Below are 18,721 nucleotides of genomic sequence, written 5' to 3'. Positions count from 1 at the left end.
TATTGGGACATGGGTGGGAGTGGTCTCAGTGCAGCCTGGGGGGACGAGACAGGGGGAGCATCAGCTACCTGCTGGGCTGCCCCCCTTGTCACCGAGGCCACCCGTGCCTCATAAAAATAGAATTTCCTATTTTTTGTCTCTATGGTGGACCAGCGAAAGAAATAAAATCGTAAGCTCTTAGCAAAAAAAAAGTTGAGGCAGGTGAAACTCAACTGTAGGCTAAAGAAATTCAAAATGTTGAGATCCCTGCAGTTTGTTGGTCCCCGAGGCACCCGGAGGCTGAAGAGGTGGGAAGGGTTGATGTCCAGGCGCCCGGGGGGCGGGGTTGAGGCTGGATTCGGGGAGTCACGGGTAACCTGAATGAAAATCCACTTTGCGTGGGGCGCCACACTGTGTGCTCGAGCACAGATCGCCTCGCTCAATCGCCACAACCTTGCGGAAAGGGAAACCGACTCAGAGAAGTTAGGTGACCTGTTGGGGCTCACACAGCACCTCAGACCATCCCCAGGCTGCACTCCTTCCCCCCACCTGCCACTTCTCAAGTGTGCAGACCCTTGATTTGGATCAGAGTTTGGGGGAGGGCAAGGCTTGCCCCCCAGAACACTCAGGCCGTAAGCACGAGGGCTCTACGTTTAACACCCGGAAACGGAAGGGAGCTGAAGGTGATGTCTGCCGGCCGTAACCCCCTTCCTCTCCTGTCACCCTCCAGTTTGAAGGGCAGGAGATCTCCCTGGACTCGAGAATGGGCATCTTCATCACCATGAATCCCGGCTACGCTGGCCGCACGGAGCTGCCCGAGTCAGTGAAGGCCCTCTTCAGGCCCGTGGTGGTGATCGTGCCCGACCTGCAGCAGATCTGTGAGATCATGCTCTTCTCGGAGGGCTTCCTCTGGGCCAAGGTGAGGCCTTGTGGTTGCCCGGCCCAGGCTCCGCCCTGGCTCTGCTTTCGGACTGGGGGCTTGGCAAGTTTGCATTCTGTGTGGCTTGCTTGCTGTCTCTCTCTCTCCCTCTCCCTCTCCCTCTCCCTCTCCCTCTCCCTCTCCCTCTCCCTCTCCCTCTCCCTCTCCCTCTCCCTCTCCCTCTCCCTCTCCCTCTCCCTCTCCCTCTCCCCCTCCCTCTCCCCCTCCCCCTCCCCCTCCCCCTCCCCCCATTCTCCTGCCCCTTTTTAAAATTGTGAGTTTTATTTTCAAATAATTTGACTCCCAAGAAGTGACAACCAAAGAGCAGGGAGTTCTGTGTGCCCCTCCCCCAGCTTCCCCAGTGATGACACCTGACACCCCCAAGGCTGGTTGTCAGAACCGGGAAAGTGATGTGGGCGCTGTGCTTTCAGCTCAGCTACAGACTTTATCTGGATTCCGTCGGGTTCGCTTGTTCATAGAGCAGTTCAATCTGAGCACCCGTACGTCCGTTTTGCTTGTAGAATGCTGTCCCTTTGCTCTCGGGTCATTTTCTTTCTTTGTTCGTCATTGTCTTTGATCACAAAAGACGCTGGCCAAAAAGATGACTGTCCTGTACAAGCTGGCCCGGGAACAGCTCTCCAAGCAACACCACTATGATTTTGGACTGAGAGCCCTGAAATCGGTGTTGGTAATGGCCGGAGAGCTGAAGAGAGGCTCTTCGGAACTTAGAGAGGTAGGGGCCACGTGTACTCACGTCCTCTGGGTCTTCGGTTCCCACGCACCTGACAACCGCCGGGATGGGTGACGGGCTACTATGTGGTACTCGTGGGAAAGGTTTAGCCTTAGCTGTCACTTCGCTGGCTTGCTGGCCTCAGTTGGGTCTCTTAGCCATCATATGTTTTGTTTTGTTTTTTCTAATTTGACTTATTACCATAGGTCAATTTCAGTGTCTCCATGGCACCACAGTTTCTGATGCCTCTGATCAATCCACAATTGCAGGATGGTGGGGTGGAGGGATGGCGATAAGCCCAGGCCTCAAGAAAGCACGAGTACGAATTTTGCGTCTTTTTCCGCTTTGCAATGAAAGCACAGGGCCTACTCTGAAGCAGACTTCAGTCAGTGCTGCTCTGTGGGCAACAGGCTCACGTTTTTCTCTGGAGACTGTGCTGACAGTGCTTGGTGTCTTATAATTTATAGAAAATTTCATTTTATATTTCATAAGAGGATTCCTAGACCAGTGTCCGGGTCTTTCAGAAATATCTTTGAAGATGTCCGTTTCATTCCATCCAGGATGTGGTGCTGATGAGGGCCCTTCGAGACATGAACCTGCCCAAGTTTGTATATGAGGACGTCCCTCTTTTCCTCGGTTTGATTTCCGATCTGTTTCCTGGACTGGACTGCCCGCGTGTTCGCTACCCCGATTTTAATGACGCCGTAGAACAGGTGCAGCAGGAGAACGGCTACATTGTCTTACCTGTCCAGGTGAGGCAGCGTGAAATGACTTCACGGGCTTCTTCTGGGTCCTTTGCATTGTTTTTGTTTGTTTGTTTTTCATTAAAATAGAAATAATATAACATTTACTGTCTTAACCATTTTTCCCTGCCTTTTTTGTTTTTTTTTTTGTTTTTTTTTTTTTTTTTTTTTAGTGTGGTAAGGTACACATACCATAAAAATTTCCGTCTTACCCAGTTTTAGTCCAGGGTAGTAGTGTTAAGTATATTCATATCGTGAAACAGATCTTCAGAACTTTGCCATTGTGCGAAACTGAGACTCGGTCCCCGTTAACCAGCGACTCCCCCCTCCCCTCCGCTTCCCCAGCCCCTGGCACCTATCTGGCACCCAGCCTTCTGCTTCTATGAATCTGACTCCTTTGGGGACTTCATGTAAGTGGAATCCTGAGGTATTTGTCCTTTTGTGACTGGCTTCTTTCACTTTGCACGTTTTCACGGCTCATCCGTGTAATAGCATGTGTCGGAATCACCTTCCTTTTTAAGGCAGAATAGTTTCCCACTGTATGTACGTATCACCCACCCATTGTTTTTGGCATAATATGATAACTGAAGTATTTTGCTTTGGGGTCCAACCATTTAATGTTCTCTCCCCACCCCATCTTTTTTTTTTTTTTCTTTCCAGAGTCACACATATAAGGAAAATTAAATTAAATGTTACCGATAAGATTTTGATCATCTCAAGTCTGTAAGGTTGTATATGTCATCATTAAGCCATGAACTGCCAGAGTGTTCTGCTGAGGGTCTAAATGCCTAAAGCTTCAGGACCAGGGTGGCCGCCTCTGGTCGGGCTATCTCGGGGCATCAGGCTACCCAGAGGCCTCGGGCTGGGGCAGCAGGTACTGGCCACAGATGAGAGAGCTCTTGGCACCTTTCCTGGCGCTGAGGTTTTCCTCTGGATGTGGTTGTTTACAACAACGTGTTTTCTGGCGGGAATGTAAAATGGTGTAGCGGCTATTAGAAAAACAGCCCGGCAGTTCCCCAAGAAGTTGCACACAGACTTAACCATATGACCTGTGTATCTCCCCAAGAGAAATGACATGTGTCCACACAAAACCTTGTACACAAATGTTTGTAGCAGCATTATCTGTAAGAAAACGTGCAAATGTCCACCCATAGATGAATAAGCAAAATGTGATCTATCCGTGCAATGGGATTTTACTCAGCCACGAAAGAGAATCAAGTCCTGACCCACCATATAATGTGCATAAACCCTGAAAACGTGCTGAAAGTAGCCAGACACAAAGGCCCACATATACCGTGTGATTCCATTTATGTCATTCCATCTATTTATGGAGAGGGGGCAGATCCATGGGAACACACAGCACATGAACAGCGCCCGCAGCTGGGGGCAGGGCTTAGAAGGGTTGACTACGGGTGCAGAGTTTTGGGGGTGGGGGAATGTGTGATGAAAACCCTCTAAGACTGAATGTCTTGATTGTGCCCATACTAAAACCCACCGAATCGCACACTTGAGATGGGTGAATCGCATGGTAAGTGAATTATAGCTCAATAAAGCTGTCTTAAAAAAAGCTGTGTTACCCTAGCTACCAATGTTTGCCCCACAGGTGGATAAAGTGGTTCAGATGTTCGAGACCATGTTGACCCGCCACACGACCATGGTGGTGGGGCCCACGGGAGGGGGCAAGTCCGTGGTCATTAACACCCTGTGTCAGGCCCAGACCAAGTGAGTATGACCCCGAGGAGGGGGCCTCGTTGCCCGGTCGTTGTGGTATTATCTAGTTACACTTTGCCTTCTCGATTCCTGGGAGGTTAGGTTTGTCTTAAAACTCTGCCTTTTTTTTAAATCATGAAAGTAAAAAGTTCATTCGTGTTTGAAACTACATACAGCTACCACGGGGAAGACATTTTCAAGCCAGGGTGTAATCCAGTCAGAAAGGAATGTGAAACATTTTTAATACCTTAGCTTCATGGCCACCGATTATTTTCATGACCCAGTCAGCTTCAGAATCGCATGCAATACAGAGTGAAACATACAGTCCTGAAAACTGAAACCTGAACACATCAGTGTCCTAAACACCACTTTAGACTCGAAGTGTCTCGATATGTTTCATTGCTGAGTTAGTCCACCTATTTTTATTTATTTTTGTTTTTATTTTTTTAAGAGAGAGAGTGAGCTTTTTTTTTTTTTTAATGTTTATTTATTTTTGGGAGAGACAGAGACAGAATGCAAGTGGGTTAGGGGCAGAGAGAGAGGGAGACACAGAATCCGAAGCGGGCTCCAGGCTCTGAGCGGTCAGCACAGAGCCCGACGTTGGGCTCGAACCCATGAACCGTGAGATCATGACCTGAGCCGAAGTCAGACGCTTAACTGACTGAGCCACTCAGGCGCCCCTAGTTCACCTATTTTAGAAGGCAAAACAGTGACCCTTGTGTGCATCACCCTGTGACCGGGATCATCTGTGAGGGAAGTATTTCACAAACAACCTTATAAAGATATTTCGAAAATTAACTGGTTAAGTTGTATTTTCTTGGTGTTCGGGTTGCTCCTTCAAAGTAAGGCAGGACGCTCACCATTATGCAACCCTTGTTATGGTATCAGAGTGGCCAAAAACAGAGTGTCCCCTCCCCAGATGAGTTAACCGTTGGCAGCCCAGTGGGAGCTAGGAAAGGGATCTCACACTCCTGATACAGAACATTCTAAAGACCTGGAGTGAGTTGTCGTGCCCATCCTTGTACTGAAAACAGGTTTTCTCACCTCTCGCTCTCCTCCTAAGTAATAACTAGGTCCCAGAAAGACTTTGCTGTGTGCGAATATTCCAGCAAAAATCTAAATCAAGACTTACGATCTTTGTGATGTGAACATTTCTAGATAGTCTATATAAGATCAGTGAGTGAGTGACTGCCGTTTTTTCTTAATTCTTCTTATGTTTCTTATGAGAAAGCCACTGGACAGTGGCTCCCTGGTTTCAAGTGGGTTGTGCCATAGCCCTCCTGCCTTTTGTTCTTTAATTAATTCATTGTTAGGTAGTTGATAGAACTGTCACATATGTGTATTTGCACGCCACCATTATTTTTAGGTAGTTAATTATGAACTGTTTGTGCGAGGTGTGGTTTTCTGTAGACGAATTCATCCCATCGTGTTGCAGGAATTTGCAGGCATTATGGTGGCAAATGCCCCATCCACATGACGTACAAAGTCAGCAGCACAGAGCAGACATCCCGTAGATACGAGAGATTGAGCGTTAGTGGTCCAAGGGTGTGTTACGTAGTCCTGGACGACTGTTGTCTCCTGTACACGTATTATGAAATCTTTACGTAAATCGTCACAGGCACGACTACGTAACTTAGCTTCTCATTGCCCTGAACAGGCAAGGCTCTGCCTTCAGTTCAGACCTCGCTTGTGCTGGGGCCATATTTTTGGTGAAACATGGTTCCCTTGCATTAAAATTTTTTTTTTAAGTTTACTTATTTGAGAGACAGAGTGTGAGTGGGGGAGGGGCAGAGAGAGAGGGAGACACAGAATGTGAAGCAGGCTCCAGGCTCCGAGCTGTTGGCACAGAAGCTGATGCAGGGCTCGAACCCACGGATCGTGAGATCATGACCTGAGCCAAAGTCGGACGCTTAACCGACTGAGCCACGCAGGCGACCCTGTTCCCTTGCATTTAGTGTAAGCCATTGACGGTAATGGAGAAGCCCAGGGGAGAGTTTGTGTGGGTTGCATTTGAAATTTTGGACTGGATCCCAAACATCTAACCCCCACCTAGGCAGCCCAGACTGTTTTCCTAATGTGTAGTCCACCTGGACCACAGCTGCAGCCTCTCTGCTTGGGTTTAGGCTCGGGCTGATGACGAAGTTGTACATCCTAAACCCCAAAGCCGTGAGTGTCATAGAGCTCTATGGCATCCTGGACCCCACCACCCGAGACTGGACAGACGGGGTGCTGTCGAACATCTTCCGGGAGATCAACAGGCCGACGGATAAGAAGGAGCGAAAGTGAGTACCTTTGTAAATGGGAGAGAGCCTGGGTTAGCCTCATATTAATTATGTGAATGTTATAGGTAAAGAAAAAAAAAAGACAACGTATAGTATTGTAGTTTCATGCATGGACGCCCACAGACTTAGAGTCAGATGTCGAAGGCCCTGCTCACAAAGTGCCAGATGCCATGTCAGTTCTCTGTGTGTTATCTCTGTCTCCTCAACTGCTAGGATACTCTGCTCTCTATAAGGATACTTGTCCTTGGCTAAGGGCCCACCTGGGTAATCCAAGATGCTGTCATCTTGAGATCCTTAACGCCTGCAAAAATCTTTTCTTCCCCCCAAATAAGGTCACAGTCACAGGTTCTGGATGGACGTATCTTTTGGGAGCCAAAAGTACATTCAATCCATCATACACGGATAGGGTATATGAAATACTTTCCTTTGCTCTTAACCTTACCGTAAGGAAAGTTGGTGTCAAAACGAGTGACCAATAGCAATTGATATTCTCAGTTTTAAGAAAAGGCTGAGACTCCGATCCTATCCGTCTCCACACACAGCTGCTGCTCAGCTCCAGCAGATTGTTCCCAGGCAGGAGCGCAGGTCTGTGTTTTCAGCCTTCCGGGTTGCAAGAGAAGCAAGAAATTCAGATTTTTGTGTGAAGTTGCATTATTCTTCAGTGTCAGTGACTGACTCACAGATATTATGGTTTGTTTTTTTCCTTTTGATTTTATGGGTCAAACCTCTGGACCCAGTTGGGTGCTCTGTGTCAGGTCCTGGCTACAGAACCCTAGGAAAAAGACATTCGTCACGAATGGGAAAGGGACACCAAGTTCCATGAGAAAGCCTGGCTTACTTTTCTTGGGTTGCTATAGGTATATTTTATTTGATGGTGATGTGGATGCTCTGTGGGTGGAAAACATGAATTCTGTGATGGACGACAACAGGCTGTTGACGTTGGCCAATGGTGAGCGCATTCGGCTTCAAGCGCACTGTGCTCTTCTCTTTGAGGCAAGTAGTGATGAAAAATAATTTTTAATATGTCTTGCAGTTAAGAATTTAAATGTTTATTAAATTGGTAATAAATATAGATGACCAAAGAAAATCCAAACAGTGCAAGAAGAGTTTTTATGATGAGGACAACTCAATACTTCCCTTACTCTTCTTACTCCTCTTTACCGTATCCCGGAGGTAACTGCTTTTCATTCTTGGGTTGTTTCTGCTGATCATTATCCTGTTGTCTGTACAGGACACACTTAGCATGCTGTTTCTTCCCGTATCAAGTTTACACAGTATCTATGCTATGACTGCTATGAAAGCGAGAGTTCATCTCTCACAACGCTAGCTCACTCCCCTCCTCAGAATACTAAACTAAACTGATTGCTACATCAGTTAAATCAGTAAAAAGTATTTACATTATTATGAATATGGAAATATTTACTGTAGAGCCAACTAGTATACTGCTATTATGTTTACTTTCTTTTTGAGCCTTTTTTTTTTTTGGTCTTAGTTTGTAGTTGCCTTCTTTTTTTCTCTCACACTATTTGCCTTTAATTTTCTTTTCATTTGTTTTTGCAAACTTTCTATCATAGCCTCTGAACCTGTTTCATAGCTGTGGCCCTGAGACTTGTTTTCACTTCAGCTTAATGTTAAAGTTGTTCCTAAGTTGGCCTGCAAAATTCACCAATGCATGCGTATTTCCTTACCTTATTGGCTGACTGAACGGTGTCTTTTTTTTTTTTTTCTCATGAAGAGATAGGTGTGTTAATATTGCTGGTTTAGATGGGTATGTGTTAAGTTTTATACTACCCAATCTCAACTATGTTTTAAAAAATGAAGAAAAAAAATACTGAAAGGAAAACAGTCCAAAACAATGTTTATTTCTTGGTGTTGGTATTTTGGGTAACTTATTTTCTTCTCTATAGTTTTCTATTTTTGTCAGATATTCTACAGCATATTAATTTTCATATTAATTTATAGTAAAAGAAAAGTTAAAAAGGTGCTACATCAGAAATGTATAACCTTCCCATGATAAACCTAAGTGTTCAGTTGGAAGCCTCATGAAAGCTATGTTAATCTGGGCATGACTTGGGTTTTATTCAGTTGTGAAAACTTTGCCCAAAGCACAGGCCTTTAAACATGCCGTTCAGCTGTTCATAGCTTTAGACGTGACTGATTTCCTTTATTTCTCTAGGTTGGAGATTTACAGTATGCCTCTCCTGCAACTGTGTCTCGATGTGGAATGGTTTATGTGGATCCTAAAAACTTGAAATATCAACCGTACTGGAAAAGATGGGTTAATCAAATACAAAACAAGGTGAAAATTATTTCTAAAATGAACTTAAAAGTTATTAGTATTCGTGCCTAGCTGAATAAACATAATCCAGGGGGATGTTTGTAGTTAAAGCCATGACCTTGACCTTGATCTGCCTGTGATCTTAAGCACAGTGTCAGAGCATCAATAAATTGGATGAAAACCTGGAAGACACACTTACTAGATTTCCAGATAATTCCATAGCTGGTGGGATAGGTAATCTTTTTTTTTTTCTTTCATTTCTTAAGCTTATTTATTTATTTTGAGAGAGAGGGAGGGAGGGAGGGAGGGAAGAGACAAGCTGGGGAGGGGCAGAGAGAAAGATGGACAGAGGATCTGAAGCAGGCTCTATGCGGATAGCACAGAGCCTGATGCGCGGCTCAAACTCACAAACTGTGAGATCATGACCTGAAGTCGGACGCTTAACCAACTGAGCCACCTAAGCGCCCCAGGGCTACGTGATGATTCCAGTAGTCCAGATCAAGGGTTGACATTTTTTTTTTTCCTGTAAAAGGATTGAGAGTAATATTTTAAACTTTGTGGGCCGGCTGGTTCCTTTTGCAACTACTCAACTATACCATCGTGGTATGAAAGCAGCTAAAGTACACGAATGGTCATGTCTATGTACCAATAAAATTTTATTTACACAAAGAAGTGGCAGGCCAGGTTTGGCTTGTGGGTTGTAGTTGGCAACTCCTGCTGCAGCCAAGCCCAGCTGTTGAGAGACTCCTCTCTAGAGGGGCCCAGCTTTTGCTGAATTGGACGAATGCAATGTGAAGGACCTAGCTTGTCATGTAATTGAGTTCTGACGGTTTTAGTTGACCTCAAACGATGTCATGTGTCACGTGGCTGCTGAAATGTGTACTGTAACAAAAGGCTTCATTGAAAAGTATAGAGATAGGTGTGACAGTCATGTGAAGGTAGTGGCTTGACCACACACCCAGGACACCATGACTGCGTTCTCAAAGCGACGCAGGTGGTTTGGGTGTATCACTGGAAGGACTGCTAGGCTGATGGTGAATTGGAAACCAGGACATAATTATCCCAGAGAAGAGAAGACCGAGGGAAGCATGATAGGACCATTGGAGGCACCGTCGTAAGGGAGAGAGAGTTGTGTCAGGGCCCGTGCGACCCCTGGTGGTCCTCAGCGCCTTGATAGGGAGAGGGGCTTCCACTGCTTTGCACTCTTTGCAAGATGACTGTGGCCGCACCACTTGAACTTGAAGATAATCAGCCCCATTTCTGTCAAATGGGACCTGTTATTCTCCCTCCCTCCCTCCCAGGTGGCGGGGTAGATGCTATGGCAGTGAGACGAAGCGCTTTGCAATGAAAGTGCACCGTGAAGGACAAATCTCTCCACAAACGGAAGGCGCTGTTATCGGGGTTTACTCACCTGCCAAATCTACCCTTCATCAGACCTTTCTCATCCCTCTTTCGCCAAGATCAGCTTTCCACTAACTTCCCCTTAAAGGAGCCCTTGAAAATGCATTGCAATTCTGCTCTTTTATAGGCAGAGCAAAGCAATTTAGAGAGTCTCTTTGAGAAGTATGTGCCCTATCTCATCGACGTGATTGTGGAAGGGACAGTGGATGGAAGACGAGGCGAGAAGCTGAAGACCGTCGTTCCGCAGACAGACCTAAATATGGTGAGAAGATATCCCTGTTAGCAAAGAGAGAAGCTTCCCTAAAGGTGGACCCACAGGCCAAGGGAAGCAGAGATGCCAGAGGGGTAAACTGTAACGTCACAGGTTGCTTTCTTTGGCGACCCCGTGCAGGACAAGGTGCCAGGCTCCATCTGACGGAACCGATAGGGTGGGTCATAGGTTCCCACCGCGCTGGGACCTGGGATCCCGAGGTTTATGACCAGAACTGACCCTGGGGTGGGGGAGTGGAATGAATGGGCTGATCCGGGATTTGCCTGGGCACCAGGTAACCCAGTTAACCAAGATGTTGGATGCACTACTCGAAGGAGAAATAGAGGAACCAGACCTTCTGGAGTGCTATTTCTTAGAGGCTCTGTACTGTTCTCTGGGAGCCGCTCTGCTCGAGGATGGAAGGATTAAATTTGACGAGTGCATTAAACGCCTTGCTTCTTTGCCTTCTGTTGATACGGAAGGGGAATGGGCCAGCCCCGGGGAGATGCCAGGTAAGATCTGGGCGTAGCCTGTTTTCCTACTCACAGCGCTTTGCGGGGAGGGTTTTGGAGGAAGTGACCTTGCTTCTCCATACGTATGCCCGTACGGGTTTTCCAGCTCGCTGGCTTCTGTAGACACACGTGCAATGGTCAGACCCCCCCGGGGTTCCCTCAGAAGTTCCAGCGTGTCTTGTTGAGTCTCAACTCCTCCCCACCCCAGCACTCCCACCCTCGCACCCTGAGTTTAGTTAGGCGCTCGCTTCCTTTGCTGTTTAAGTTTGTAGAAATGTTCACACTTTGCATGACTTTGAGTTTCTTCTCCTTTGAATTTCTCTACCTGTTTTTTTAAGACCACCTCTCTAATTTTCATCTGCTGGATTCCTGAGTATTTTCACAGGAGGTGATCAAGGGTGGATCCGTAGGTCATTCTTAGGAGATCTTCGGGTTAAGGTTTTTAGCTTGCGTGTGAAGAAGGTGCATCCTCCAAGAACGACGTGTGATGAAAACATGCCTTTTTCAGGAACTCTGTGTAGCGCTAGGACCCATCTTTGTCTAGTTCTTTAAAAAAATTTTTTTAGCGTTTATTTATTTTTGAGAGAGAGAGAGACAGAAGACAGACTGTGAGTGGGGGAGGGGCAGAGAGAGAGAGAGAGGGGGACACAGAAACCGAAGCAGGCTCCAGGCTCTGAGCTTTCAGCAGAGACCAACACGGGGCTTGAACCCACCAACCGGGAGATCATGACCTGAGCCAAAGTTGGACGCTCGACCAACTGAGCCACCCCGGCATCTCAACTTTGTCTAGTTCTCAATGATATTTGAACATGACTTGGCCGGTCGCCATCTTTCTAAGCTGTATCCTATCATCATTACCCGGGGCGTTCTTTGTAAACAGCCAAGTAAAGTGGTCCCCGGGCTTCCTAATGGGGAGCACTGTGCTCTCCACCGTCCTGCTCAGGTGCCGGCTTCCTTGCCGGGCTCCTCTTGAGCTGTCTCTTCAGTTTCCCTCCTACCAACTCCCTCCCAGCTGCTCTTGGACCTGCTCAGGGGAAACCTTCTACGCCCTTCTAGAGACGTCTCTCCACCTCTTTCCTGTGAAAGCCACGAGTCCTCGAAAGGTCGGCTTCGAGCTCTGTCTTCTCATCCCACTTGCTTCTCAGCCAACAGCCGCCCGCCCCCCTTTCAAATCCCGGCTCCCCTGGAAGTGCTTCCGGTGAGCGTGTCCGCTGCCGTCTCCACCGGAGCCCACGGGCCTTGGCGTCCTCGCCATCCCGACCTTGCCTGGCGTCCGACGTGGCTGGCCACTTCCTGCCCTCTTGAGACGTCCCTCCTCTTCCCTGCCGGCCGCTCGTCCGTCTCCTTCCTCGCCTCGGGGTTTGGTCTTCCAGCCTCCTTTCGCGCTGCGAGTCCCCACGGAGCACTGGCCGTGCGCTCACAGCTTCGGCCTGCCAGTCTCCTTCCCTCCTGAGCCTTCTCCTCGTTCCCTAGCTCTGTCCCGAAATCTGTCTGTGGGTTGTCTGTCATTCATCTGTCTACTCGTGTACCTGTTGTCTATCTGCCTTCCATCCATCTACCTATCATCTATATCATCTACCCACCTCTTATCTCTCTATCATCTGTCTGTCCGCCTTGCACACGGCGACCCTGACACTTTCTTCCCCCCACCCCAGCCTGTCATTTCAGCCTGTCGATCTCCACCCCCACATCTCTTGGGAGCTGTCCTGTCAGCCCTGCCCTGGGTAAGGTGGGAGCCTCACTGACAGATCTCCCAGTCTCCACTCACCTCCTCCAGATCCATTTTCCACTACCGTCCTACTGATCTCTGCAGAGGCAGACCCGATCACGGGTCCCCCTGGAGACTAATGTCACACGCCCAGGACCGACGGGGTGGAGAACAAGCCCCTGAAATGGCCCGCCAGGCTCTTCACGCAACAGCCCCGCAGCCCTTGTAGCGTTGGCTCATCTGCCCACCGTGTGCACTCCTCACTTACTCCTTTCTGGTCCTCCGGCCACCCCGCCGTGCTCTCTTCTCCCTGACAGCCTCCCAGCGGCCCCCAGTTCTCTTGGCTCGGGACTCATGCTTCAGGTCTCAGACTGGATGGCATCTCCTTTGGGACGGCTTCCTCCCCGTGCTGCCTGCATTGCTGGGGCCTCCGGGTGGCAGTCTCTCTGGGAGCAGGTGCACGAGGAACCTTTCTTAGAGCTGATTTGCGGAGCACCCCTGACGTTCAGGTACAGAGGAGTGTGGGCTGCGGGGCGCCTCGAGGCGCCCCGCGTGCCCCGTGGCACCTGGTGCTTCTCCGACCTCTTCCCTGCCCCTCCTGGTCAGACGTCCCCCCGGGCGCCCGCCGCACCTGCGCTTGCCCTGTCGCGGAACGTAGCGCTCCGCGTTGACGTTGCCTGTTGACTTGCCTCCATTCCGCCCCCCACCCGGCCGCCAACAACTGTAAGCCTAGGTTCCAGGGTTGTCCGCCACCGAACTCTCTCGTCCCCAGGGAGGGGGCTCAGCGTGTACCTGCCCAGTGGACGGGAGTGTAAGTTCGAAGTACTCGGTTAAGTTGCCGTCCAGGGGGCGGGTAGCATCAGTTCGTCTTATGCATGTCCCGGAGCTGACTCTGTATTTCCGTGCCTATGACTGAAGCGAAATGGACCATTATGTACCACAGGTCACCTCCCAACCATGTATGACTTTCATTTCGATTCTGCACAGAAGAAATGGATACCGTGGAATAAGTTAGTTCCTGAATACGTTCACGTCCGCGAGAGGAAATTTATCGACATCCTGGGTGAGTGAGAACCAAGCACCTGTTCTCAGTGTATGGCTCTTGTCCTGTGAGGAAGTGAAAAAGATCCGGGGGCCTCCGTGGCCCCCTGAGTCCCACCCAGAGCGTTGGTTCGGAGAAACTGAAAAGATTGAGCCGTGAGCCTCACCAAGAGGGTGGTGTTTCTGATTCTGTTTATGTGCGGCTGGCTCTGAGGGTCTTCAGACGTCTGTGGTTCTCAGCTGTCACCTGACAGGTGGGGTGGGGATAGGACAGTCCGCTCTGCGCCCCCCCCCCCCAGTCTCCACGGGCCCCCTGCAGCCTGGAGAGCTGGCCGGCTGTGCGAAGGAACGAAGGAAGAAAGCGAGAGGAATGAGCAGGGCAGCGTGTCGTGAAAAGGGCTGCCTCGCGAGGTCGTCCACCACGGACGTTTAATGGGTTGTGCCGTATTTTTAACGCACCCCTCTGGCTATTTAGAGAACGTAGTGGCAGGATGACTTCCCAAAACAAACGTCTGGGTTTGGTTCCGATGGAATGAGACATACCCATTTCCCCAGGAACCGGTCAGGACTAAAAACAACCCGTGCAGGGGCAAGCCAGACCTGGTTTCGTGGTTTCGTTCTGTCTTTGGAGGAAGTTGTTGGTCAGGAAACCAAACCCTGCAGATATGTGACTGATGTAAGCCATGGAGAAACTGAGTTTTTAACATCCCGAGTATACATCGGAGTCGGACGTGAAGAACGGTTTGGGGCTCCTGAATCTGGACCGTAGCAGTGACCGCACAGCTGTAGAAATGTACCAAATGCACCAAAACGCACCCTTAAAATGGGTGAATTTTATGGTGTTTAAGCGATGCCTCCATAGAGCTGTTAAAAATAACGATTGGGGCAGTGAGATTCCAGACGGTACCCGTATACTCATTTTCAAGGTCACGTCTTGGGGTTTGGCTGACGCTTTTTATGGGACGTTCGGAATTCCGTGAAACTCCAGGTTGCCGCATGCTCCCCTTTGACGTTTCTGTGATGCCCCCCTCCTATCGTGTTCCCCAGTTCATACCGTGGATACAACGCGCACCACCTGGATGCTGGAACAGATGGTCAAGATCAAGCAGCCGGTTCTTCTGGTTGGTGAATCTGGCACCTCTAAGACAGCCACTACCCAGAACTTCCTCAAAAATCTGAACGTGGACATGAACGTAAGTCGTGGTTGGTATCCTGCTGGGTAACAAATCACCCCCGCGCGTAGCAGCCCAGGGCAACAGACGCTCACTGTCGCGCCATTTCTGCGCGTCAGGGATCTGGGCATGGCTTAGCTGGGCGGTTCTCGCTCACGCTCTGTCCTGAGACCGCTGTCCAGCCGTTGGCCGGGGCTGGAGGGCCCTCTTCCAAGATGGTGGGCCTCAGTTCCCCACCATGCGGACCTCTCCGAGGGCTGCCCAGTGACCTCTTGATATCGCAGCCCGCTCCTGCCAGAGTGCACGTCCACGACGGAGCAGATCGGATGCCACGCTGCTTTTGGTGACCTAGGAAGTCACCTTCCCTCACTTCGGCCACGGTCTGTGGGTGACACAGAGACCACCGTGAATCACCTTCACACTGTGGGGGGGGCTGCGCGGGTGAATGAGTACCTGGAGGGTGAGGGTGGACGGGGGTCATCTTGGAGGCCGGCTGTCTCTTTATCCATCACCTTGCTGTGGTTTTGAAAACCTCAAGGTTTTCCTTTCTTTCCTCCAGGCCTGTGTTAAATGTGGGAGGGTCCGACACGTGGGGGACCCTGAGCTAGCTGGGTGCCACAGGGACAGACAAGAGCGAACTTGCAGTCAGTTCTGGAGGGACTCACAGTTGGGTGGGGGGGGGGAGACAAATTCGGAAATGAACCCTGTGAAACATGACACTGCAGAACGTGCCAGGGTCCTAAGACATTAGGAAGGGGGGTGCCAGGGGCGCCTGGGGGCTCAGTCAGTTAAGCCTCCAGCTCTTGATTTCAGCTTAGGTCCTGATGTCACGGTTCATGGGTTCGAGCCCCTCCTTGGGATCTGCGCTCACAGTGTGGAGCCTGCTTGGGATTTTCTCTCTGTCTCTGACCCTCTCCTGCTCACACCCTCACGCTCTCTCTCTCTCAAAATAAATACACTTAAAAAAAAATAAAGAGGGGCGCCTGGGTGGCTCAGTCGGTTGAGCTTCTGACTTTGACTCAGGTCAAGATCTCACGGTTGGTGAGTTCGAGCCCCACGTCGGGCTCTGTGCTGACAGCTCGGAGCCTGGAGCCCGTTTCAGATTCTGTGTCTGCCTCTCTCTCTGACCCTCCCCTGCTCGCACTCTGTCTCCCTCTGTCTCAAAAATAAATAAACACTAAAAAAAAAAAAAAAAAAAAAAAGGAAGGAGGCTGTCAATTCTCCTTTCTGTACTCAGAGTTGCCTTACATGGGCCACCTGCTCATCATTTCAACTGTCCTGGCTTCAAACAATTTTTATTTAATGGTTTTTTTTTTTTTTTTTTTTTTTTTTTTTTTTAATAACCAAGGCAAGATTCTGTCTCCTCCAAGAAGCTGCCTGTGCTTTTCAGGATATCCAGCTGATACATACTTGTCCCAAATCCACTCACTGACTCAGTTCTCTGTTTTTGTTAATATCTGCTCATCATTTAATTTTCCAATTCCTGTTTTGGCCTCCTGGAACCTCAGAGGGGAGAAGAGTTTCCTGCGACTCTTCTTCTGACTTCTTTCTTACTTAGGCTTGTTCCCCGGGCCCTGTGACCCTCTAGGCCAGGGAGTGGTCAGCCAGGCTTCTCGATGGGCATCACATGAAGGATGTGGGCAAGACAGGGCCGGACTGCCCGCGGATGGTCGAGCCCAGTCACAGGTGCACGGAAACGGGGTTTATTCAGCTTGAAGGATGTCATTGTGGAGGGCACAGAGGGGATGTTTATAGCCAGAGGGGCCTAAGAGTTTGTGGGGTCAGGCAAACAGCATCCACATTCAGAACGCCCCCCCACGACGCCCCTCCGTCGGGACTCAGCAGCTGGTGCTCATCGGGCCGGCAGTCACATCGGTGCACATTCGTTACGAGGAGATGCACGTTGACCTTCGTCGCATGCGGCTCCCGTGCACCTGTCGGCACCTCTGAGGACAGTGCCGTCTGCAGCAGTGGTTCTCAAAGTGTGGTCCCTAGGCCAGCAGCATTGCCTGAAAACTCGCATACACGATCCTAGACCTTTTGAATCAGAAACTCTGAGGATGGGGCCCTTTGAGCCGTTTGGCACAGGCCCTCCAGGTGATTTGGGTGCATAATTAAGAGCGAGAACCACTGACCCACGAACCCTCACCAAGTGCTCTAAGAAGCACAGTGAGGGGTCCTGTGTGTGCCCCGTGCATGGGGGAGGCTGTCCACACAGGGGCCCGGGGCCTCCCTCACCTTTCTCTCAGCAATTAATTCCAAAGGTGCTCTCTCTGGCCTATTTATTAAGACATAGCAGGCATGATAGTAACTTCTGGTTGAATATTACTTTGTCATGTGGAAAACGCCTTCGGGGATTTCATCTCCTGTGATAAAATCACCCTATGAAGTAGTCCAAGCAGATGCTATTAAAACTGTCTTACAGATGAGAAAAACGAGGTTCTAAAAGGTTGAACCTCTTTGGGGCGCTTGGGTGGCTCGGTCGGTCGGGCGTCCGTCTGACTTTGGCTCAGGTCATGATCTCGTAGTTTGTAGGTTCAAACCCCACATCGGGCTCTGTGCGCTCAGCTCAGAGCCTGGAACCTGCTTCGGATTCTGTGTCTCCCTCTCTCTCTCTCTCTGCCCCTCCCCTGCTTGCCCTCTCTCTCTCAAAAATAAATAAGCATTTAAATAAATAAATATTAAAAAAATTGTTTAAAGGTTAAACCTCTTTTTGGAGGTCACTTAGCCAGACCGTGCAGAGCTAAGACCCCCTAGTTGACATTGTGCCAGAGGCCCGTGTGTGGTGACTGGTCATGCTTGGCCTCACACAACCTGCTGAAGGGGAAGAATGCTGTACCGGCACACGCTGGGTTATAGGAAAGTTCAGATGCCGGTGAATTTGCAAAATAGACGGCAGCGCACGGCCCAGCATTTCCCGCTGGTACTGTGAAGAGATGACCGCCTTCTGGAACGATCTCTCTCTCTCTTCCAGATTGTGTTAATAGTCAACTTCTCCTCCCGCACCACATCTCTGGATATCCAAAGAAATTTGGAAGCAAATGTTGAGAAGCGAACCAAAGACACATACGGCCCGCCCATGGGAAAGCGCCTCCTGGTGTTCATGGACGACCTGAATATGCCAAAGGTCGTGTAAGGTTAAGGAGCAGGGGGCAGTGGGGCCGGGCCGCGTGCTGTGCTTGTGTCGCTGTGTGTGCGCGTGGAGTCCGTGAGTGTGCGAGCACGTGCCTTCGTTCTGCATGGTGCCCGCAGGGTGCCGGTTATGGGAGCCAGCTCTGGAGACCGTGTTACTGGAAAGTTCTACTGACACAGCGGGACTCTTCCTTACTGATTGCTTTCCCAGAGGAGTTAGGCAGCAGGCAGCCTCCAGGCTTTTTACAGCATGTATCTGAGTAGGTGGTTTCTCGATGAGCCAGAGCTTGGATGATAGTGTCGTTCTCAGTCCCAGGTACATGGAAAGCATAAGGTCAGACACCTCCCAAGGATTCCTCTGGATTTACCAAGGAAGGGAAACTTTAGCATGCAAGAGTGTGTTTCTGGGGCCGGAGCCTGAGAGTTATGAAGTTTTCTTAGTACTAAAATTTAAATTTATGTAATTTCTGCAGAACCATTTTTTTTTTTCCTCTGAAAATCTATCCTCTAGATGGACTGTGTACAAAGCCAGGATTCATCCACCCATCCATCCATCTCTCCTTCCATCCATCTATCCATCCACCCACCCACCCAGTCTTCCTTCCTTCCTTCCTTCCTTCCTTCCTTCCTTCCTTCCATTTGCCCATCCGTCTATCCATCCATCCACCCATCCATCCACCTACCTTTCTTCCACCCATCCACCCACCAATCCACCCACCAACCCACCCATCCATCTGTCTGTCCATCCATCTTCCTTCCATCCTTCCATCTGCCCATCCGTCCATCTATCCATCCATCCATCCATCCACCCACCCACCCACTGACCCACCCATCCATCTGTCCGTCCATCTGTCCATCCATCCA

The 18,721-nt window shown here is 49.6% G+C and overlaps 1 protein-coding gene across 4 annotated transcripts in view; it reads left to right on the top strand.

The window, feature by feature from the left end:
- Window positions 1-18,721, top strand: part of DNAH10 (dynein axonemal heavy chain 10) — a 151,881-nt gene that overhangs the window by 87,210 nt on the left and 45,950 nt on the right. For all 4 annotated transcript variants that reach the window (XM_042961467.1, XM_042961466.1, XM_042961468.1 and 1 more), the window contains 12 exons: window positions 710-898; window positions 1,485-1,631; window positions 2,189-2,380; window positions 3,975-4,093; window positions 6,205-6,363; window positions 7,221-7,356; window positions 8,540-8,662; window positions 10,170-10,304; window positions 10,588-10,804; window positions 13,456-13,575; window positions 14,601-14,746; window positions 17,700-17,852. In XM_042961467.1, the coding sequence (XP_042817401.1) occupies window positions 710-898; window positions 1,485-1,631; window positions 2,189-2,380; window positions 3,975-4,093; window positions 6,205-6,363; window positions 7,221-7,356; window positions 8,540-8,662; window positions 10,170-10,304; window positions 10,588-10,804; window positions 13,456-13,575; window positions 14,601-14,746; window positions 17,700-17,852 (1,836 nt within the window). The remainder of the gene's footprint in view (window positions 1-709; window positions 899-1,484; window positions 1,632-2,188; window positions 2,381-3,974; window positions 4,094-6,204; window positions 6,364-7,220; window positions 7,357-8,539; window positions 8,663-10,169; window positions 10,305-10,587; window positions 10,805-13,455; window positions 13,576-14,600; window positions 14,747-17,699; window positions 17,853-18,721) is intronic.

Source organism: Panthera tigris, chromosome D3, assembly GCF_018350195.1.
Source record: "Panthera tigris isolate Pti1 chromosome D3, P.tigris_Pti1_mat1.1, whole genome shotgun sequence".
Lineage (NCBI taxonomy): Eukaryota > Metazoa > Chordata > Mammalia > Carnivora > Felidae > Panthera > Panthera tigris.
This window is presented reverse-complemented; position numbering and strand designations above follow the sequence as displayed.